This window comes from Ovis aries, chromosome 14, assembly GCF_016772045.2.
Source record: "Ovis aries strain OAR_USU_Benz2616 breed Rambouillet chromosome 14, ARS-UI_Ramb_v3.0, whole genome shotgun sequence".
Taxonomy (NCBI): Eukaryota; Metazoa; Chordata; class Mammalia; order Artiodactyla; family Bovidae; genus Ovis; species Ovis aries.
Window position 1 is genome coordinate 42,367,849 of NC_056067.1, and position 24,172 is coordinate 42,392,020.

Below are 24,172 nucleotides of genomic sequence, written 5' to 3' on the forward strand. Positions count from 1 at the left end.
GTCACAAATTAAACCCATCATTGTAATTCCTCAGACCAAGAAATAAACCATTGCCAGTTTCTCAGCAGCACCCTCTTCTTGGCCCTTCCACTCACTACCCCTATCCCCCACCAGATAAACCACCATCTTGACTTCTAACATCACAAATTAGTTTTGCCTGTTTTTGAACTTAATATGAGTGAAGTCATACAGCACGTATTCTTTAACATCTAGCTTCTTTCATTCAGCACCATTGTGTGTAATTCAGTGTAGAATTAACGTGTTCCTTTTCATTACTGTGTAGTATTCCATTTTAAAATTATATCACAATTTACTTTTTATTTACTGTTGATGGATATTTGGATTATTGGCCAGACTTTCCCCCATTATGAATAATGCCAATATTCTTTTACATATTTTTTCATGAAATGGGTTCTTTTCCATTGGTACATACCCAGGAGTGGAATATGGGGGTAATAGAACATGCTACATTGAGGTGTGGTGGATATTGTCAACAGTTATCCAAAATGGTTATACCAATTTACAGTGGTTGTACCAGTTCAAACCCTCATCAATACTTCGTTTTATCAGTCTTGAGTTTTGATCCTTCTGGTAGGTACATATGTTGTGGTGGTTCTCATTTGCATTTCCTGATGATTTATGTAGTTGAGCATCTTTTCACGTGGCATTTCTTTATTGGTGGTCGGCTTTTTTCTGACTGATGTTGCAGCAACTCTTTATGTGTTCTGAATACAAGGGGTTTTTGTTTGTTTGTTTTTTGGTCTATTATGTGTATTGCCCGTATCTTCTATACTTAATGCTACTCTCAGTGGTATCTTTTGAAGAAAGAAATTTCTAGTTTTAATGTAACCAAATATATTAATCTTTTTCTTTGTGCTTAGGCCTTATGTATCTTTATACTCTGAAACTGATGCTGATTTTTCTAAGTGGTCGTGCAGTTAAGGTAGATGATGGAAGGAGAGGTAAAAATGTGTGCTTATAAAATAATGATCCTGCTTTTCAGGGATTCACATTAACTAGGTCAAAAATTCTGTGTGCTTATGCATTAATGACCCTGGTTTTATAATATGACACAAAAAGGAAAAGAAAAATCTCAAAAAAAAAAAAAACAAACAGGGTTTAAGCAATCGAAATGACATTGGGAATGACAGAGTTGCCTCCTATATGTGGTCAGTCATTGTAAAAAGTCTGGTCTTTATAGAGCTATATTACAAATGGTAATAATGATCGCTACAGAGGGAAATGGCAGCCCACTCCAGTATTCTTGCCTGGAGAATTCCACGGGCAGAGGAGCCTGACAGGCTGCAGTCCTTGGGGTCACAGAGAGTCGGACACAACCGAGGGACACAATGATAATAGCTAACATTTTTTTGTAAAAACATTTTTCATGGGCCAGGCAATGTGCTGAGTACTCAGGCTGCGTCAGCTCACTTGATCTTCATGACAGCCCAGTACTTGGGAATGTTACTGCTATTTATGTTGTATTAATAAATATGGAAAGGAGGCTGGGTAGATGAAACGATCTCCCACGATCTCCCCAAGTGGCAGAGCCAGGCCTTGAACCCTTGCTCCTGTCAGCTGTGCCACTCCACCTGTATCTGCTTTGCCAGAGAGAACTCTTCATGAGGCGTGCTGCCAAACCACCCCCAACTTAGTGGTGTAAAACAGCAGCTCTTTTATTTGACTCGGGGATTCTGTAGCTCAGGAATTCAGAAAGGGCATTAGAGGGATGGCTGTTCCTGAGGTCTGGGACAAGAGGGAAGACTTGAAGTCTGGAGGTAATGAGATGACAGGGGTTGCAGGCATCTGAGGGCTCCCTCACTGGTCGGACTGTCGACTGGGGCCTCGCTGGACCTCTCAGCTGGAACATGTACATGATTTCTCCACATGGACTTTTCCAAGTGTGCTGGTTCCACAAGTGAATGCTTAGCTAAGAAGTAGATGAAAGCAGTATTACCTTTTATGACATACCATGGAAGTCACATGTCACCACTTCCACCAACTTAGACTTCTTTTTTTTTTTCATTTATTTATTTTTAATTGGAGGATAATTGTTTTACAATATTGTGTTGGCTTCTGCCATGTATCAACGTGAATCAGCCATAGGTATATATTAATATATGCCCCATCACTCTTAAACTTACCTTCCACCCTGTGCATGCTTACTCGCTTCAGTTGTGTCCAGCTCTGTGCGACCCTATGGACTGTAGCCCGCCAGGCTCCTCTGTCCATGGGATTCTCCAGGCAAGAATACTGGAGTAGGTTGCCATGCCCTCCTCCAGGGGATCTTCCTGACCCAGGGATCGAACCTGCGTCTCTTATGACTCCTGCATTGGCAGGCAGGTTCTTTACCACTGGTACCACCTGGGAACTCCACCTTCCACCCTACAGATTTCTTAAATCTCTTTTAATCCGAAACCATGTTGAATTGTTAGTCAGTTGCATTAGCTTGGGAAAAATCTCAAGTCTTTGAAAACCCTGAATTTGTTTTAAGGAAAACAGTTTAGCTTACGGTTTAATTTGGAGGGAAAAGAAATGTGTTTCATTTAGAAGGAATGAACTGATGGACGTTGTTTCTTACAGTGGCACAAAGAGTTCTTAGGTTTATCACAAAATTTAAAGTGAATCTTCTCTGGGCCTTAGTTTATGTATCCTTTAAAAGCATAGAAATCTAATTGAATGTGGTAAGACAAATTCTATTGCAAGGTTTCTACTTAAGTCTTTTCACATATGTTCAAGCCATACCTCCAGTACTGCAGTACATCTGGTTCTGCTTTCCTCTGCCTAGCCCCTCAAGACCGGAGGAGGTAATGGCACCCCACTCCAGTACTCTTGCCTGGAAAACCCCATGGACGGAGGAGCCTGGTAGGCTGCAGTCCATGGGGTTGCTAAGAGTCGGGCACGACTGAGTGACTTCACTTTCACCTTTCACTTTTATCATTGGAGAAGGAAATGGCAACCCATTCCAGTATTCTTGCCTGGAGAATCCCAGGGACAGAGGAGCCTAGTGGGCTGCCGTCTATGGGGTCGCACAGAGTCGGACACAACTAAAGTGACTTAGCAGCAGCAGCAGCAGCCCCTCAAGACAGTTGTTTTAATTAAATCAGATCTGGAGTAATGTCCAAGTAAAGCCCCAGGCCACGGAAATAGGGTAGTTAAACCACATTCTGAGCTCTGTGGGAATTAAAGTAACTGACCTATTAGCAATGGGAGAAAGCCTGTAGAAAAATTCAGTTCAGATTTTTGGCCAGATTCAGAAACCTTGGATTTTCTGATGTCAAATGTTTTCCATACCACTGAGCAACTCAGTTCTCAACAGCATTAGCTGAGTGTCCTGCAAATTTAATTCAGTCTTGACATTGTCTACCCAGAGATAGCATCAGATCCCACCAGGGAAGGGCTCAGCCCCAGTAGACTGCCCTCACTTCAGATGTCAGTCACCAGTCTAGGCTGTTAGCTGTGCTGCTGTTGGCTGGCCGTGAATCAGGTGAACAAGGCTCTTGTGACTCCCTCCTCAGGCTTGATTGATTGGCTAGAAAGAATACAGGTGTACAATCAGATGAACAGACACAGAGGGCCGAGCCAGGAGAGGTGGAGTTTCCGTGCCTTCTCTGGGTGTGCCACTCGCCCAGCCCTTCATGTGTTCACCAACCTGGGAACTCTCTGAACCAGCCTTCAAGTTTTTATGGAGGCTTCCTTCCATAAGCACGATTGATGAAATCATTGGCCATTGATGGTTGAACTGAATCTCAGTAGTCTGTCCTCTGAGACTGGAAGTTCCAACCCTCTAATCACATGGTTGGTTCCTCTGGAGGCAATCAGCCTCCATCCTTAGGTTACCTAGGATCCCCAGCCTCTGAGATCTAACGCCTGATGATCTGATGTAATGATAATAGAAATGAAGTCTACAATGAATATAATGCACTTGAATCATCTGGAAACCATCTCCCTCACCCCCTATCCATGGAATAACTGTGTTTCATGAAACCAGTCCCTGCTGCCAAAACAGCTGGGGACCACTGACCTAGAAACTTTCTAAAAAATTACCTCATTAACATACAGAAGATCTTTATCTCTCTATCTCTTGGGGAATTCAAGGGTTATAGGAGCTCTGTGCCAAGAACTGGGATAAAGACCAAATATATATTGTTATAAATCATGATATCACAGATTTCTATTGATACATTAACGTTCTGTTCTTTTTCTGACTCAGCAAAATGCATAGTCATGGAATTTACACCTTCATGAAAGAATACAGAAAATAAGTAAACTAGAATTTCAGAAAGTAAGTGCAGTGAAGTGAATAAAACAAGACTGTAATTAATAGTTCAGTTCAGTTCAGTCGCTCAGTCGTGTCCAACTCTTTGCGACCCCATGAATAGCAGCACACCAGGCCTCCCTGTCCATCACCATCTCCCGGAGTTCACTCAGACTCACGTCCATCGAGTCCGTGATGCCATCCAGCCATCTCATCCTCTGTCGTCCCCTTCTCCTCCTGCCCCCAATCTCTCCCAGCATCAGAGTCTTTTCCAATGAGTCAACTCTTCGCGTGAGGTGGCCAAAGTACTGGAGTTTCAGCTTTAGCATCATTGCTTCCAAAGAATACCCAGGGCTGATCTCCTTTAGAATGGACTGGTTGGATCTCCTTGCAGTCCGAAGAACTCTCAAGAGTCTTCTCCAACACCACAGTTCAAAAGCATCAATTCTTCGGCACTCAGTCTTCTTCACAGTCCAACTCTCACATCCATACATGACTACTGGAAAAACCATAGCCTTGACTAGACGGACCTTAGTCGGCAAAGTAATGTCTCTGCTTTTGAATATGCTATCTAGGTTGGTCATAACTTCTTCCAAGGAGTAAGTGTCTTTTAATTTCATGGCTGCAGTCACCATCTGCAGTGATTTTGGAGCCCCAAAAATAAAGTCTGACACTGTTTCCACTGTTTCCCCATCTATTTCCCATGAAGTGATGGGACCGAATGCCATGAACTTCATTTTCTGAATGTTGAGCTTTAAGACAACTTTTTCACTCTCCTCTTTCATCAAGAGGCTTTTTAGTTCCTCTTCACTTTCTGCCATAGGGGTGGTGTCATCTGCATATCTGAGGTTATTGATATTTCTCCCAGCAATCTTGATTCCAGCTTGTGTTTCTTCCAGTCCAGCATTTCTCATGATGTACTCTGCATGTAAGTTAAATAAGGAGGGTGACAATGTACAGCCTTGACGTACTCCTTTTCCTATTTGGAACCAGTCTGTTGTTCCATGTCCAGTTCTAACTATTGCTTCCTCACCTGCATACAGATTTCTCAAGAGGCAGGTTAGGTGGTCTGGTATTCTCATCTCTTTCAGAATTTTCCTCAGTTTCTTGTGATCCACACAGTCAAAGGCTTTGGCATAGTCAATAAAGCAGAAATAGATGTTTTTCTGGAACTCTCTTGCTTTTTCCATGATCCAGCGGATGTTGGCAATTTGATCTCTGGTTCCTCTGCCTTTTCTAAAACCAGCTTGAACATCTGGAAGTTGACGGTTCACGTATTGCTGAAGCCTGGCTTGGAGAATTTTGAGCATTACTTTACTAGCATGTGAGACGAGTGCAGTTCTGCGGTACTTTGAGCATTCTTTCATATTGCCTTTCTTTGGGATTGGAATGAAAGCTGACCTTTTCCAGTCCTGTGGCCACTGCTGAGTTTACCAAACTTGCTGGCATATTGAGTGCAGCACTTTCACAGCATCATCTTTCAGGATTTGAAACAGCTCGACTGGAATTCCATCACCTCCACTAGCTTTGTTCATAGTGATGCTTTCTAACGCCCACTTGACTTCACATTCCAAGATGTCTGGCTCTAGATTAGTGATCACATCATCGTGATTATCTGGGTCGTGAAGATCTTTTTTGTAGTCTTCCGTGTATTCTTTCCACCTTTTCTTGATATCTTCTGCTTCTGTTAGGTCCATACCATTTCTGTCCTATATCAAACCCATCTTTGCATGAAATGTTCCCTTGGTGTCTCTAATTTTCTTGAAGAGATCTCTAGTCTTTCCCATTCTGTTCTTTTCCTTTATTTCTTTGCATTGATTGCTGAAGAAGGCTTTCTTATCTCTTCTTGCTATTCTTTGGAACTCTGCATTCAGATGCTTATATCTTTCCTTTTCTCCTTTGCTTTTCACCTCTCTTCTTCTCACAGCTATTTGTAAGGCCTCCCCAGACAGCCATTTTGCTTTTTTGCATTTCTTTTCGATGGGGATGGTCTACATAAAGGTAAAACTAAGGAAAAGTAAACAAATCATATACAAAATTCAAAGAAGTGATGCCTCTTTTGAGGAGGAACAGGTATGAGATCTTAGAGGAACCCACAAAGAGGTCTTAAGATAGAGGTAGTCTTCTCCTTCAGCAATTATTGTGAACCCAGGGTTTATCATTTTGTAAAATTGCAGGGACACTTTATACCACTCTTTTTCATTTCACAAATGAAAAAAATCATTTTTCCAATTGTATATGCAAACTTCCAAATTCTGTGGGAGAAATGGTGATAAGGAAGTGAAGTATGTAGATTTTGTGGATAATTCCATTTCTTGTTTGAGGTTTTGATTGGGTAATACATATGTGCACGGAAGAACTTCAGAAGCAGCTTGTCATAGTTTCCTCTTAAAAATAATTCTGTTGCTATTTGTATTGTGATCATGGTAAGCTTCTAGATTAATTTAGAAAAAATTTACAACGTTATACAAATAAGGTTTGGGCTCTTCCATTTTTTTCAAGTCACCAGTTGTCCCTCATAAGCATGCAGAGTTTTCTCCATTTATATTATTGTGAACATTTCTTGTTTTGTATGTGTATATATCCATGCATACATACATGTATGCATTAAGTATACAGATAGTTCTCAGTTTGTCCAATAGTATGGGACCATAAAAATGATTGGCAAGCTGAAATTATGTAAAGCTATCTCAACGGTGAAAGCTACAATTGTTCTATTATTTTTTTAATTAAAAATTAAAAGCTCTTTTACTGTTAGTTACGGATGTATAAGGAAATGAAAAATACTAAAAGTAATATTAACTTAGTACACTGTAGCTTAAAACTTAGAAACACTGAAAATGAGTGTTTTATTTCTTTGCAAGAAACTTCTCAAGAATAGTTTGCACAGTGGTTGTGTTCTCGGAGAAGGCAATGGCACCCCACTCCAGTACTCTTGCCTGGAAAATCCCAGAGACGGAGGAGCCTGGTAGGCTGCAGTCCATGGGGTCACTAAGAGTCGGGCAGGACTGAGCGACTTCCCTTTTGCTTTTCACTTTCATGCATTGGAGAAGGAAATGACAACCCATTCCAGTATTCTTGCCTGGAGAATCCCAGAGACAGAGGAGCCTAGTGGGCTGCCGTCTGTGGGGTCGCATAGAGTCAGACCCGACTGAAGCGACTTAGCAGCAGTAGCAGCTTGTGTTCTCACTGTATGCCTTATAGCACAGGCTGAGCAGTTTTCCTGTGCCCTGGCCAGTGGCCATACTCCTAAGTAGGGATCAACTCCGAACATTTTATCCTCTGCTCTTTAGCTGTCATGAAACATCTCCAGGAGTTTCTGTTCCATGAAATTTTCCCTGGCCTGACTTTCCCTGGGCACGGCTCTCCTTGTTTGTGTCTGGCGATCGCTGGCTGCATACCCGGAGCTGCGGCAGCAGTGGCAACATCGGCTTTCCTCTGCTCAGCTGTCTGTTCTCTAACTCCATTTACGTTCGTGTCTAATTGCACTTCCACCGTTACCACTTTCGGGTTTCTTGCTGTGTGTTCTTCCATTTTGTTGGCCAGTTCTCTTTTTGGATCATCCATTTTTGTAAATTGTTACGTGAATTTATCACTGGGATACAAGGAGGCAACATAACTATACACTTTGCTGTCTGTGACTGAATTAATAGAAGCAACTGACTAATCACTGACAGACTTTGAAAGAAATGACATAAATTAGTCACTGATTATATTTTGTCCTATCGTTTTCAGAGTGGACCAAAGAGCTCCTAGTGAAGTTTGTACACTACAGTTACTCACAGTTAGTAATACTTTGAAATTTGAACAGTGGTGTTAGGAGACTCATCTAACTATACGCCATAGTAACTGAAATCCATTCATGTCAGAAATATTACAGGGCAAGGACTGCCTACACACACACACTTGTTGTTAGGCTTATTCCTTTTTTTTTCTATTGCTCTTATAACTTGGATCATTTCCTAGTTTTCAGTATTGTTATGTGGGGAAATTTGATGTATACAGCATGTTAGCTTTATATAATTATTGAATTATCTTATTACTTGTGATTAATTGCTGTTGGATTGCCAGGTTCATAATTGTATTATCTGCAAATACTTTTCTCAACCATGCCTTTATGATATTTACACATATTCTTTCTGTTATCTAATTGTACTGACTAGTAACTGAAAGGAAAGTCAGATGCTATAAAGAACAGTATTGCAATATTCCTGGAATGTTAGGTCCATCAATTAAGGTAAATTAGAAGTGGTCAAACAGGAGAGGGAAAGAGTGAATATCGTCTTAGGAATCAGTGAAATAAATCGGATGGGAATGGACAAATTTAATTCAGATGACCATTTTATCTTACTATGGGCAAGAATCCCTTGGAAGAAATGGAGTAGTCCTCATAGTCAACCAAAGAGTCCAAAATGCAGTACTTGGGTGCAATGTCAAAAACGACAGAATGATCTTAGTTCATTTCCAAGGCCGACCATTCAGTATCACAGTGATCCAAGTCTATGCCCCAACCACTAATGCCAAAGAAGATGAAGTTAAATGGTCCTATAAAGACCTACAAGGCCTTCTAGAACTAAAGGACACCAAAAAAAGATGTCCTTTGCATCATAGAGGACTGGAATGCAAATGTAGGAAGTCAAGAAATACCTGGAGTAACAGGCAAGTTTGGTCTTGGAGTACAAAATGAAGCAGGCAAAAACTAACAGAGTTTTGGCAAGAGAACACACTAATCATAGCAAACACTCTCTTCCAACAACACAAGAGACAATTCTACACATGAACATCACCAGATGGTCAATACTGAAATCAGATTGGTTATATTCTTTGCAGACAAAGATGGAGAAACTCTATACAGCCAGCAAAAACAAGACCAGGAGCTGATCAGATGATAAACTCCTTATTGCCAAATTCAGACTTAAAGTAGGGAAAACCACTTAACCATTCAGGTATACCCTAAATCATATCCCTTATGATTATACAGTGGAAGTGACAAATAGATTCAAGGGATTAGATCTGATAGAGTGCCTGAAGAACTGTCAACAGAGGTTTATAACATTGTACAGGAGGTGGTGACTAAAACCATCACCAAGGAAAAGAAACGCAAGAAAGCAAGATGGTTGTCTTACAAATAGTTGAGAAGAGAAGCAAAAGGCAAAGGAATAAAGGAAAGATAAACCCATCTGTATGCAGAGTTCCAAAGAATATCAAGGAGAGATAAGAAAGCCTTTTTAAGTGAACAGTGCAAAGAAATAGAGGAAAACAATAGAATGGGAAAGACTAGAAATCTCTTCAAGAAAATTATAAATATCAAGGAGACATTTCTTACAAAGATGGACACAATAAAGAGCAGAAATGGTATGAACCTAAAGAAGCAGAAGAGATAAAGAAGAGGTGGCAAGAATACACAGAAGAACTGTACAAAAAAGATCTTAATGACCCGGATAACCATGATGGTGTGATCACTCACCTAGAGCCAGAGATCCTGGAGTGTGAAGTCAAGTGTGCCTTAGGAAGCATTACTACCAACAAAGCTAGTGGAGGTGATGGAATTCCAGCTAAGCTATATTAAATCCTAAAAGATGATGCTGTTAAAGTGCTGCAATCAATATGTCAGTGCTAAGATCTTCCAGATGTACAACCTGGATTTGAAGAAGCAGAGGAACCAGAGGTCAAATTGCCAACATCCGTTGAATCATAGAAAAGGCAAGGGAATTCCAGAAAAATATCTACTGCTTCATTGACTATGTGGATCACAACAAGCTGTGGAAAATTCTTCAAGAAATGGGAATACCAGGCCATCTTACATCCCTCCTGAGAAACCTGTATGCAGGTCAAGAAGTAACAGAACCAGACATGAAACAACAGACTGGTTCAAAATTGGGAAAGGAGTATGTCAAGGCTGTGTATTGTCACTCTGCTTGTTTAACTTATATGCAGAGTACATCATGTGAAACGCCCAGCTGGATGAAGCACAAGCTGGAATCAAGATTGCCAGGAGAAACATCAATAACCTCAGTTATGGAGATGGCATCACACTAATGGCAAAAAACAAAAACTGAAGAGTCTCTTGATGAAGTTGAAAGAGGAGAGTGAAAAAACTGGCTTAGAATAGCTTTCAAAAAAACTAAGATCATGGCCTCTGGTCCCATTACTTCATGGCAAATAGATAGGGAAAAGATGAAAACAGTGACAGACTATTTTCTTGGGCTCCAGAATCACTGCGGACAGTGACTGCAGCCATGAAATTTTTTAAAAGACACTTGCTGCTTAGAAGAAAAACTATGACAAACCTAAACAACATATTGAAAAGTAGAGATGTCACTTTGCCGACCAGAGTCCGTATAGGCAGAGCTATAATTTTTCCAGTAGTCATATACAGATGTGAGAGTTGGACTATAAAGAAGGTTGAGTGCCAAACAATTGATGGTTTCCAACTGTGGTGCTGGAGAAGTCTTTAGAGAGTTCCTTGGACAGCAAGGAGATCAAACCAGTCAATCCTAAAGAAAATCAACCCTGAGTATTCTATCAGAAAGACTGATGATAAAGCTGAATCTCCAATACTGTGGCCACCTGATGCAAAGAGGTGATTCATGAGAAAAGACCCTGATGCTGGGAAAGATTGAAGGCAAGAGGAGAAGGGGCCAACAGAGGATGAGATGGTTGGATGGCATCATTGACTCAATGGACATGAGTTTGAGCAAGCTCCAGGAGATGGTGATGGACAGGGAGGCCTGGTGTGCTGCAGTCCATGGGGTCGCAAAGAGTCAGACATGACTGAGTGACTGAACAGCAATGACGAAATGCCTCCCCAGTTCTAAATAACTGTGGGGATAGTGACCATCCTTACTTTGTTCTTGGGCTTAATGGGAATGCTTCTGATGTTTCTGCTTTGAGCTTTATGCTAGTTGGGGGGTTTAGGTAGATACATTTTTTCATGTTGAAGCATTATTTGCCTAGCATATTTTGGTGAGAAATTTTATTGAGTGTTAATTGGGTTCAGGTGTTATCAGCCTGATTCAAGTGCCTCCTAAAATGTGGTAGGGAACACAGCTGTACCCATGAAGTTATGTTTGAAAAAGAATAGAAATGGAAAAAACTAACCCTGAATCTGATAAAACCTCTACGTCAGTAGTCCCCAGATGAGACATTTCGCAGTGTCTGGAGATATTGTTGGTTGTCACAAGAGGAAGAGAAGATGCTAGCAGCACCTAATGGGTAGAGGAAAGTGATGCTGCTGAAACCATCGTGTAGTGCTCAGAGCAGCCCCCACAATAAAGAATTGTCTAGCCCAAATGTCAAGTGCAAAGGTTTAGAAACTTTTCTAGATCTCTCACTACCACTTACAAAAAAAAAAAAAAAAAGATGTGGGGAATATAGAAATGTGACACTAACAGAAAGTAATCAGTACAGCTTGTGAAACGTTCTAGGAGGCAGATGACCTGGAGTCTTCAACATACTAATGGCGTGAGGGGGATGGGGAAAAGAAAGAATTATTACATATTAAAAGAGTTCAAGATGCCAACCAAATGCAGTATAGTACTATATATACCATTTCACATGAGCGATTTGAGCATCTCAGATTTTGATATCTATGGGAGGTCCTAGGACCAGTTCCCTGCATATACCCAGGGATAACTGTATAGATCCTACTTGGATCCTCATTCAAATAAACCACTTCTGCAGAAATCAGGGCAATTTGAGGGAATACATGAAACAAGATGAGCAAAATGTCAGTAATTACTGGAGTTGAGAAATGGAGATTCATTATGCTTTCCTGCTTTAGTTTTTGCTTCAGTTGTCCATAATAATTTTCCTTCAGTCACATCAGTGAAAATGACTTGTCTCTTTCCAATCCTTTCAAATAATGATTTATTATAATATATTTCCTATTAAATTCTCTGTGTTCCTAAAATAAGCCTCCCATGAAGAACATGGCGATGCCTGCTAAGTCGCTTCAGTTGTGTCCAACTCTTGAGAGACCGTATGGACTATAGTCCTCCAGTCTGCTCTGTCCATGGGATTCTCTAGGCAAGAATGCTGGAGTGGGTTGCCATGCCCTCCTCCAGAGGATCTTCCCGACCCAGGGATTGAACCTGCGTCTCGTATGTCTTCTGCATTGGAAGGCAGGTTCCTTACCACTAGCACCACTGGGGAAGCCCTTCACCTTTCTATAAAGGTTTTTTTCTTTTTTCTTTAAAGCCTTTATAAAAAGGCTTTCAAAGTCTTTTTATAAAATTAGAATAATATTGATACTAAAATTTGGCAAGGGCAACAGAAAACTATATACCAGTCTCACTTAGGACTATCAATACAGGTATCCTGAATAAAATGCTGGAAAACAGGCTTTTATAGTAGATTAAAAGAATAACAGTAGTATTGTTTTAATAATGCCATGTGTGTATATATATATATTCTTTTTATAAAAGCTTTTCATATTTTTAAGAACTTTTATATAAAGGTCTCTGAAACTTTAAAGGTACAAGCTAAGTTAAATATGAAGAAGCTGGCTAGTCTGTTGACTTCAGTCACTGGAATAGTAGGCCTTTAGGGAAAGAAATTAATATCTCATCATTTCTGCTTTATTGACTGTGCCAAAGCCTTTGACTGTGTGGATCACAATAAACTATGGAAAATTCTGAAATAGATGGGAATACCAGACCACCTAACCTGCCTCTTGAAAAACCTGTATGCAGGTCAGGAAGCAACAGTTAGAACTGGACATGGAACAACAGACTGGTTCCAGATAGGAAAAGGAGTACATCAAGGCTGTATATTGTCACCCTGCTTATTTAACTTCTATGCAGAGTACATCATGAGAAATACTGGACTGGAGGACGCACAACCTGGAATCAAGATTGCCGGGAGAAATATCAATAACCTCAGATATGCAGATGACACCACCCCTATGGCAGAAAGTGAAGAAGAACTAAAGAGCCTCTTGATGAAAGTGAAAGAGGAGAGTGAAAAAGTTGTCTTAAAGCTCAACATTCAGAAAACAAACATCATGGCATCTGGTCCCATCACTTCATGGGAAATAGATGGGGAAAGAGTGTCAGACTTTATTTTTCTGGGCTCCAAAATCACTGCAGATGGTGACTACAGCCAAAAGATGCTTACTCCTTGGAAGGAAGGTTATGACCAACCTAGATAGCATATTGAAAAGCAGAGACGTTACTTTGTCAACAAACATCCATCTAGTCAAGGCTATGGTTTTTCCAGCGGTCATGTACGGATGTGAGAGTTGGACTGTGAAGAAAGCTGAGCGCCGAAGAACTGATGCTTTTGAACTGTGGTGTTGGAGAAGACTCTTGAGAGTCCCTTGGACTGCAAGGAGAGCCAACCAGTCCATTCTGAAGGAGATAGTCCTAGATGTTCTTTGGAAGGACTGATGTTGAAGCTGAAACTCCAATACTTTGGCCACCTCATGTGAAGAGCTGATGCATGTGAAAAGACTGATGCTGGGGAAGATTGAGGACAGGAGGAGAAGGGGACAACAGAGGATGAGATGATTGGATGGCATCACCTACTCAATGGACATGGGTTTGGGTGGACTCTGGAAGTTGGTTATGGACAGGGAGGCCCGGCATGCTGTGGTTCATTGGGTTGCAAAGAGTCGGACACGACTGAGCTACTGAACTAAACTGATCCTCTCTGCAGTGGAAATGCAGTTTTAACCACTGGACCGTAAGGGAAGCCCCACTGTCAGTTTATTTTTAATAGGTTAATTTTTAGAGGCAGTTTAGGTTCACTGCAGTATCAAGCAGAAGCACAAAGATCTCCCATATACTCTGTGCCCCACACATTCATAGCCTCCCCCATTATCAGCATTCCCCACCAGAGTAGTACATTTGTGAGAATTGATAAGCCAATATTGACGCATCATTGTAATCCTGTCTGTAGTTTATATTTGGGTTTACTCTTGATACTGCACACTCTGTGCATTTGAGCAAATTTATAATGACATGTATTTACCATTACAGTATCATACAAAGTAGTTTCCCTGCCCTAAAAAAATCAGCTGAATCCCACGTATTTATTCCCACTCAGTGACTCAAACCTTGGTGACTACTCATCTTTTATTGAGTCCATGGATGTGTGGTGGCACGCTCCCAACTTTATCCTTCTCCTTCCATATTGTGTTGGCTTTTCTGGATCTTTTGCCTTCCATGTAAACTTTAGAATCAGTTTGTCAATATCTACAAAATAACTTGTTGGGGTTTTTATTGGAATAATATTAAATCTGTAGATCCAGTTGGGAAGAACTAACATCTTGACAGTATTGAGTCTTCCTATCCATGAATATAGACACTCTCTACATTTATAACTCTTTGATTTATCAGAGTTTTGTGGTTTTCTTCATAAAGACAGACCTTGTACATATTTTGTTAGTTTTATACCTAAGTATTTTGTTTTCAGTACTGCTAAGGTAAGTGGGATTAAATGTTCTTAATTTCAAATACTGCTTATGGCTGGAATATAGGAAAGCAATTGACTTTTTTTATGTATTAATCTTGGGTCCTCCAATCGTGATATAATTACTTATTAGTTCTAGGAGTTTTTTGGCATATGCTTTAAGATTTTCTGTGTAGACAGTCAGATGATACATGAACAAACTGTACACATGTATACACACACACATTTGTATTGCATTAACTGGGACTTCAGTTATGATGTTGAAAAGGCATGGCGAGACAAGACATCTGTGCTTTGTTCTTAAACTTATCAGGAAAGCTTTTAGTTTCTTATTAAGTATGATGTTACCTCTAGGGTTACTCTAGATATTCTTTATCCATTTGATATGTGTCTTTATAAAGTGAGTTTCTTATAGACAACATGTAGTTGGGTCTTGTTTTTGATCCAGCCTGACAATCTCTTTATTTTTAGTTGTGCTGGGTCTCTGTTGGGCTCTGCACTGGGACTGCACGCGGGCTTTCTCTAGTTGCACTGAGTGGGAGCTACTCTTCATTGTGTTGCGTGGGCTTCTCATTGCAGTGGAGTCTCTTCACAGAACAGGGATTGAACCCTTGTCCTCTGCATTGGCAGGCGATTCTTATCCCCTGAGCCACTAGGAAAGTCCCAATCTCGGTCTTTTAATTGGTGTATTTAGACCATTGATAATAGTTGAATTCATAGTTGCATATTTGTTACCATTTTCTGTTTGCTGCGCTTGTTCTGTTTTTTTTCTTTCACTCTTTTTCTGCCTTTTGTGGTTTTCATTGAGCATGTTATGTGATTTCATTTTCTCTCCTTTCTTAGCATATCAGTTGTACTTAATTTTTTTCTGCTTTTCATTAATGGATTCCTAGGGTTTGGCATACACTTTTACAGCTAATCCAAATCCACCTTCAAGTAACATTACTGGCCTCATGGGTATCCCAGCTTCAGTTGTGTCCGACTCTTGGCGACCCCATGGACTGCAGCCTACCCTTCTCCTCAGTCCATGGGATTTTCCAGGCAAGAGTACTAGAGTGGGGTGTCATTGCCTTCTCCAGTACATTATAATAAAATAACCTAATTCTTCTGTTCCATTATCTGCGTTACTTCTTTGATTTCACTTATACATAGAGTGTGTGTGTGTGTATGCGCGTGCACACACATACATAAGCATACATAATCGAATGTATTGTTGCCATTATTATTTTAAATAAGCTGTTACCTCTCAGATCAATTAAAATGAAAAACTTTTATTTTACCCGCTCTTACACCTAATCTGGGACTTCCCTGGTGGTCAGTGGTAAAGAATCCTCCTCTCTATGCAGGAAACACTGGTTTGATCCCTGGATCAGAAAGATCCCCAGGAGGGAGCAATGGCAACCCCTCTAGTATTCTTGCCTAGGGAATTTCATGGACAGAGGAGCCTCGTGGGCTACAGTTCAAGGCGTGGCAAAAATTCAGACTCAACTTAGCAATGAAACAGCAGCAGCAACATGCCTTATCTGACGTTTTCCCTTTCTTTGTGTAGATCCACATTTCTGAACTTGATCATTTTCCTTCTTTCTGAAGAACTTCTTTAACCTTTCTTGCAAGACAGATTTACCAGCAACAGATTACTTCAACTTTGTTTGTTGGGAAAAGTCTTTATTTCTGCTCACTTTCGAAGAGTAAGTTTGCTGGTACAGAACTCTACGTTGGTTGATTTTTCTCTCAACACTTTGAATAGTTCACTCTACTTTCTTGCATTGTTTCTGAGAAGTTTGATTTAATTCTTCTTTGCTTATCTTTCCCTCGGGCTCCTTTTTTCTTTTTATTTTCTGTAGTTCAAAACTGATAGGCTTACGTGTAATCTTTCTGCCATTTATCCTGTTTGGTGTTCTCTGAGAGGCATGTATCTACGGTTTCATATCTGATGTTAATTTAGGGAACTTCTCAGTCATTATTGTGTAAAATAAATTTATTCTGTTCCTTTCTCTCTTCTAGTATTCCCATTACACATAGATTACACCTTTTGTAGTTGTATATTCTGTTTTTGCAAGTCTTTTTTTTTTTTTTTTTTTTTGCTTTTTGGTTTGGAGGGTTCTATCTGTTGTGATATCCTCAGGCTCAGAGATTTCTTTCCTCAGGTGTATCCAGTCCACTAATAAGCCCATTATAGGACTCCTCATTTCTGTTATCTGTTTTTTTAATTTCATTTTGTAGGGTTCTGATCTCTTTTTTTTGGTTCTTTTTTGGAATTTCCATCTCTCTGCCTTGTTACTCATCTGTTTTCCCATGCTATGTATTTTATTCATTGGCACTCTTAGAATTATTAATCATAGTTTTAAATCAGCAGTCTAATAATTCCAACATCCTGCTGTATCTGACTCTTGTTCCTGTGCTTGCTCTGTCTCTTCAACTTTGGTTTTTGCCTTTTAGTATGTCTTATAATTTTTTTTCTTGCTAATCAGGCATGATGTACTGGGTAAAAGGCTCTGCTATCAGTAGGACTTTAGAAATGTGATGGTTAAAAGTAAAGGGAGGGAAAGTGCTCTGTTGTCCATGACTAGGTCTCAGTTTTTTAGTGATCCTGTGCCTCTGGGCTGTGAACTGTGCTTCTCAGCCCCCTCCCTCCCCAGCCCCTGGTTGACAAGATAGCTGGAGTGTCCTGGAGTTGGGTATTTCTTTCCCTCAGGTCAGTTATGCTCTGATAAAACTCCAGTAGGTTAAGCTCTGGTTAAATACTTTCTCCTGAGAGCAGACCTTATTAGGAACAGAATGTTCTGGCATGTCTCAAAGTGGTTCTTTTACCCCTCTGCTGACTCTCTTGTTGTGGTGAAGAGTTCAGTTAAGTTACCTGATTCGTTAGATTGGTAATTAAGTATTTAATAAAAATGACTTTTAAAAAGTGTTTGCAGTTTCCTAAAAAGATAAACATTCTACTCTCAAGTATTTACACAAATGATGAAAACTTATATTCACAGAAAACCCTGCACATGAATGTTTAATAGAAGCTTTATTCATAATTGACAAAACTTGGGAGCAACTAGATGTCTTTATTGTATCATAATGTAACCGAGCTATCTATGAAGCCAGTATAGTGTTACTTGAAGGTGGATTTGGATTAGCTGTAAATGTATTTGCCAAACACTAGGGAAACCAATAATATAAAGTAAATAAGTATAACTGACATGCTAAAAAGGAGAAACATTGAATCATACAGTATGCTGAGTGAAAACCACAAAAGCAGAAAAAGAGTAGAAGAAAATAACAGAACAAGAACAACAAATAGAAAACAGTAACAAATGTGGTAGCTTGGTGGAATATTATTCAGCAATGGAGAGGGGGGCCTCTCAAGCTCTGAAAAAACATGGAAGAACTTACATGCAAATGGCTAAGGGAGAGAAACCAGTGTGAAGAGGCTGTATGCAGTATGATTCCAAATATGCAACATTCTAGAAAAGGCAGAACTATGGAGACAATAAAAGGATTGGTGACTGCCAGTGGTTAGGGCGTGGGAGGGATAAGTAGGTGGAGTGCCAGGATGTTTAAGGTTGGGAAGGTATTCAGCATGATGTTATGATGGATTCATGGCATTATGCATTTATCAAAATACATAGAACTGTACAACATAGTGAACCCTAATATAAACTGTAGACACTAGTTAATAATAATGTATCGATATCGGTTCATCAGTTGAAACAAATATTCCACACTGATGCAAGATGTTAATGGTAGGAGGAATTGGGTACAGAAGGAAAAGAGGATAAACATAAGCATGCTCTAAAAATAATCTGTTAATTTTTTTAAGTAGTTTATTCAGTTCAGATTTTACTGAATGTGCCCAATTATGTCAAACAATTATTACTTGGACTAGAAACTTTAAGATAAGTACCTGTTTTACTTATGAAATCTACATTGTTGAAGCATTTCAGGACTACTACTTACATTTTCTGTGAATTTATAAGTAAGCACAGAGTTAATGTTGAAAATTATTTAATTCCTTTTTGCTTTCTTAAGAAATAAAGTACTATAGAGAATTGATTTTGTCTATTTGTGAATGTGTGTGGTTAAATAATTTAGTGCAAAGATTTCACATGTTAGTATATTAGAAATCTTTCCAAATACTGTAATAGCTAAAGTAATTTGGGATGTTTGTGTCCTAACTCTTATTATTTCTTTATAATGTAAAATACTTTTATTTCATTGATTCTGAGAGATCTGCACTAGGACATTTTAGCCTCTGATATCATTATGTCTCTTATAATCAGTGGCATCTTAGATTCAGTGAAATGTGATATCTAGTAAGTCCTCAGGAGAACAAATTTAACAGTTACGAAATCATGGGATCATCTGGTTTCCTTCATCTTGGTTTTTCAGATGCTCATTGTGTGGGTATGTGTGCAGCCATCCTCCTTCTTTGAAGTCTCACATGTGGAAGCATGCCAGTGACCAAAATTACAACTACGAACAAGTAAACAAGGCTATTAATGATGCAATTTCACAAAGTGGCAGGTATTCGATCTTTACTATTATATATAAAGAAATTACTGTTACATATATTTTTTTTTCTGTAAAGTTAGAGTTAAATCTACTAGTCTGCATTATAACCAACTCTATTTGATGTGTTTTGTTTTAAGGATTCGGGGGAAGTCCTCTGGAAAGACAGTATTAAACAACAGTGAAGGAAGAGCTGATTCTCTCACTTCTCGAAGTTCAGAAAATTTGGTGTCATCCTCAGAGCTGATTCCCCAGGCTCCCAATGAAGTCAAAGGTCCCAACGAGAATGAGAAGATAAGCCCTGCAAGTAATACCTCATGCAGTTTAGAAAAAAACTCCAGCCTGGCCCCTCCTGGCGTGGAGTATTGCGTTTTACTCTTCTGTTGTTGTATATGTGGTTTTGAATCTACCAGCAAAGAGAATCTCTTGGATCATATGAAAGAGCATGAGGGTGAAATTGTAAACATCATCCTAAATAAGGACCACAACACAGCTCTAAACACAAATTAGATGGAATTGTTATCCAAAGAGGAAACCAGCCGAGGAAGACTCCTTTAAACTTCAGTCTGCCCTTTGTGCTGTCCAGGAACTTACTAGACACAGAAGAAATAGTAGGTGTGATTCTTGAGGAAATGACAGATGGTACCTTGGAACCAAATTTGTAATGTAATAAAAGAAATTCCAAATAGATAAGGGGTAATAATATTTAAGCATTTTGAGTGAGGGGAAATGGATTGAGGAGGCAGCAAAGATATAACCTGACAATAACCTTCTGTTACCTCTTAGTTTGAGTGTATTTATTATTAAAAGCTTATTATAGTATAGAAATGCAAGCAGAAGAGTTAAGAAGGGGCTTTTCAGGAACTATTCCAAAACGTACTGTTACTAAAGTGTCACAGTCTTAAGCAGACCTTAGTTTTCTTTATTCTCAATTTTGACATGGATGACAGGCCTCTTGTGAGAAATGGGAGGCAAGTGTCTGAGGGTTTTTGGTATCAACAAGAAAAAAAAAGATTATTACAGGGCTTTGAGATGGTCAATCCAAATCTTTCGTCAGATTGATAGGAATAAATCTACACTCAACCTGAGATATATTAGTAATACTTTACTCTTTAGAAAGAAAAGAGATCTCTAAATCCAAATCTAGATTATAAGTAGCCATTTACAAAGTAAATTATTGTCTTAAATTTACATCGAATGTCTTGTGAGCAAAAGAGGAGAAAGGTGAATTCCTGCCAACCTCAAATCAAAACTCAAGGTTCATAAAAATGGTGACTAGTTGAGCACAGTGCACTTCTCAGAGATTCTTCTCAGAGTGTTGACAGAAACCCCAGTGTTCTCAGCAGTTATATAGGCCTTCTACTCCGCTCTTCTAAACTAGACCAAGCTTGTTATCTAAAAAAGTCTGTTAAAACAACAAAGTAGGAAACTGCATCTAGCCATGAGACCTTGGAAACAGTTTAAACTGTTAAATAAAAATCATTTAGGGGAAGTGGGATGAAATTCAGAAGCCCCTTCAAATGAGTATTACTATTGAGATTTTATTTCCTTTAGTTTTTTATTTAGTTATACTTAGCATACGAAGTATAACCAAATGTGGCTAAAATATAGTAAAAATTCAGAGTGTTTCTAAAACTTCCAATAGCAAAAACCATTTGGGTTTCTCCTATCCAGGAAATTGCTTTTTTTTTTTTTTTTTTGGATGTGCAATAGGACACATGGGAAGCCAATGAAAACTTGCCATCAGATAGTTGAAATCTTCTCGTTAATTACACATTTTGTATTACAGCGTATTTCAAAGGGTAAAGAGAACAGAGTTTTTGGTTTTGCTTTTGTAGTCCTGCTCATTTATGTATGCATTGTTCTGTTAATGTCAGTTCTGCCTACAAATCAGAAAGCGACCGGGGCACCATGCAGTGTGCCATCTTCATGGTGCTCTTTCTCACCTTGACATTTCATCCTCTTGAGCTAAGGCTGTGACTCATAAGCTTAGAAAACATTGAAACAGACTTTTTTGAATAGGAAACTCCATAGACACATTTTAGGAAAGAATTCTGTTCCCAAAGTCCAGGTATGAGTCGAATGAATTAACATTTTTCAGATAGCATTAGGAACGACGTAAGCGAGGCCAGACACTTGAAATATTGTCTGATTTTTTTTTTTAATCTCATTTGATGATGATATTTGAACAAACAGAATTGATTGTAACTTTTCAGCTCTTTATTTTAGGTAGCTTTAATTTATTTGTGAAAGTTAATCCATTTCTGATATCTGCTTTTTAAAAGAGAAGATGAATTCATATATACTAAACTGTATTACCCAAGACCCCATACAATCGGTTTTCTCATTTTCTCCTGTTTTCAGGAGTAAAACACACTGAAATTTTATTTCAAGTTCAAATGATACATTTTAAATGGTTCCATTATAACTATATTGTTTTCACTCAGTTTTTTCATTACTGGTGGCTCTGGCTCAGTGTTTCTTTATTAAAATCTATTATTCTGAAAACTGACAACCTTAGAAGAATTTTTTTGTTACATAAATTTTCCTTGGCTTTAATTTTACATTTGGAAAATACTAATAACTAAACAACATTCCCAAAATTTCAACAATGAATTTTTAAATTAACGTTCTTCATTTCCTTAAACCACTTCCATTGGTTGTTATTTAATTTTCCATTTGGAATCACAAATTTAAATTTTCCCTAGCTCATGGGAAAAAAATTAACCCATAAGTTCAAAAGTCTGTAAATATTCATCTGACTCTAGCCTAAAATATCTCCAGAAGCTCTCTCCTGGCCTGTAGGAGGAACCATAGACCAAAAATGTTCTGTACTTTCCCATTACAGTTTTGTGACAAGCCTTAAGTTAACTGTCTCCACCAAGAACAATTGAGTATTTCTAAAAGTACTGACGAAGACTAAATATGCAATTTTAATTCTAGAAGAAATAGGTATTAAAATAATCAGCAGGAATTCTCTTTATATAGGAATAACATGTACTGGTACTCGATCTTTTATTATAGAAAACTCAGTATCTGTTTTCCATGCTGAACACTTAAATTCTAAGATTTGATAGTGAACATAGTTTTTAAAACAAACTTACTGGATAAGGCAGAGGTGGGGAGGGGGAAGATGATGCATTCTGATCATTATAAATAGTATTTTATCAGGGCTCTATCATTTTCCCTTTCTCTAGTAATCCAGAATATGGTTGGTATCCCCAGTGTTGTAACAGTACCATGCCTATATTCCAGTTGACCTGTAGACTTCCAGTTCTGAGTCCAACCAGCGCAGTGTAGTGACACTGACTGAAGCCTTTATTCTAGATCTTCGGTCTATTCGAGGTAGCTATCAGTGGCTTTGCTACTATTTGTTTTTTTGTCTCTTCTCACAAAGCAAGCGGTGGGCACCTATGTTTACATTGTATCTTCCTGCAATGTACTTGGCTTGACAGAGACAAGCAGGCTTCTCTATTGAGACTTACTATATTTTTAGTTTTCATAGACACTTATTTAATCTTTTTTTTATTGTACAGCAAGGTGCTCTAAGTAATATTCTATAAAATATATTTAATAGAAATTTGAGTTTGATATTCATGAACATGAATACATGTATTTTTTTAAGAAATAAGTATTGTGTAACACTACGGCATTGCTTCTATAGCCAAAGTCTGAAAATTTCCGAAACACTGACATGTAAAGACTACAGTTAATTCTGACACTGTATCTTATTAAAATAGGATGATTTGCATTTTGTATAATTATCCTGCACATCAAGCTGCATGCCTTAACGCCTAAAACTCTAGGATTGTGTTCATGGTAGAACAGTTTATCTGTTCAATAAACAGTGAAGCAAGGTCTTAGCGCTTCTTTAACTACCTTTGGAAATACTGTACAATGTTAGAATAATTTATTTTGCTTTACAGGAGTTTGTCATGTATTGACTTTAATATTGTATTTTGGTAATAAATTTTTTGTTAAAAACACTTGCCTCTAAGTTTCATTAACAAAAAGTTATGTCCATTCTTAATTTGGAAATGTTGATTTAACCACTTAGAAATTTGGGTTTAAATAATGAAGAACTTCTCCAGGCTTAAAATAAGGGTTATGATTGTGTCTTAGTAACATGTTAAACTGTTGGTGACTAGCATTATACTGTGTTGGACAGAGGTAATTGAAAAAGCATTTAGATTGTTTTAATCTTTTTAAAAATTCAATATAATTTTTGAAGTTTGTTTTTCCTTGCTTCACAGCCATCTTCCACATCCATATATGCTTTAAATTCTGGTACAGTCTAAGTGCTGAAGACTAGCTCTCCTAACTGCAGTTAGCATTTCGCATGTGCATTGATTCAGTGCTTTGGGAAGTGAAGCGAGTCTGACTGTATCATTGGTCTAGTTCCATTGCCCTAGAATCACGGGCTACCTCAACTGCTAATGTCCAAGGCCACATATTTCTTCCCAAAAGCTTTAATCCCTTGTCCTGTCTCCCAGAGGCAGCATAATTATATCCCCTGTCTTTTCAAGAGCCAAATCCCAACACTCTTGCCAGCCTCCAGATAGCTGTAAAAATCCCAGCACAGAAGATCCAGAACATTGTGGTGCAGTTTGGTAGCCACCAGCCACAGGTGGCTGCTGAGCACTTGTAATGACTAGGATGCTACGTGTACAATATGCAACAGTTCTGAAGACGTATTTTTTTAAATGTATCTCATTGATAGCTTTTTATATTGATTACTTGTTGAAATGATATTTGGGATATTTTGGATTAAATAAAATATGAAAATGAATTTCACCTGCTTATTTTTTTGTGTAGCTGCTATAAAATTTTAGATTGCATATGTGGCTCACATTGTTTATCTGTGGTGATTTAGAAGAGGGGTTAGTAAACTGACAGCTCGTGCTTGAAATCTGGCCTGACACCCATATTTGTAAAAGTAAGTTTTATTGGAACACAGCCATACCCAGTCATTTGCGTATTGCATATGGCTAAGTTTGACGT

General features: G+C 38.7%; 1 protein-coding gene across 2 annotated transcripts in view; it reads left to right on the forward strand.

The window, feature by feature from the left end:
* Positions 1–23,960, forward strand: part of ZNF507 (zinc finger protein 507) — a 42,595-nt gene extending 18,635 nt beyond the window's left edge. For both annotated transcript variants that reach the window (XM_027978177.2, XM_027978178.2), the window contains 2 exons: positions 19,052–19,186; positions 19,312–23,960. In XM_027978177.2, the coding sequence (XP_027833978.1) occupies positions 19,052–19,186; positions 19,312–19,681 (505 nt within the window). In that variant the 3' untranslated portion in view covers positions 19,682–23,960. The remainder of the gene's footprint in view (positions 1–19,051; positions 19,187–19,311) is intronic.
* Positions 23,961–24,172: the final 212 nt, after the last annotated feature.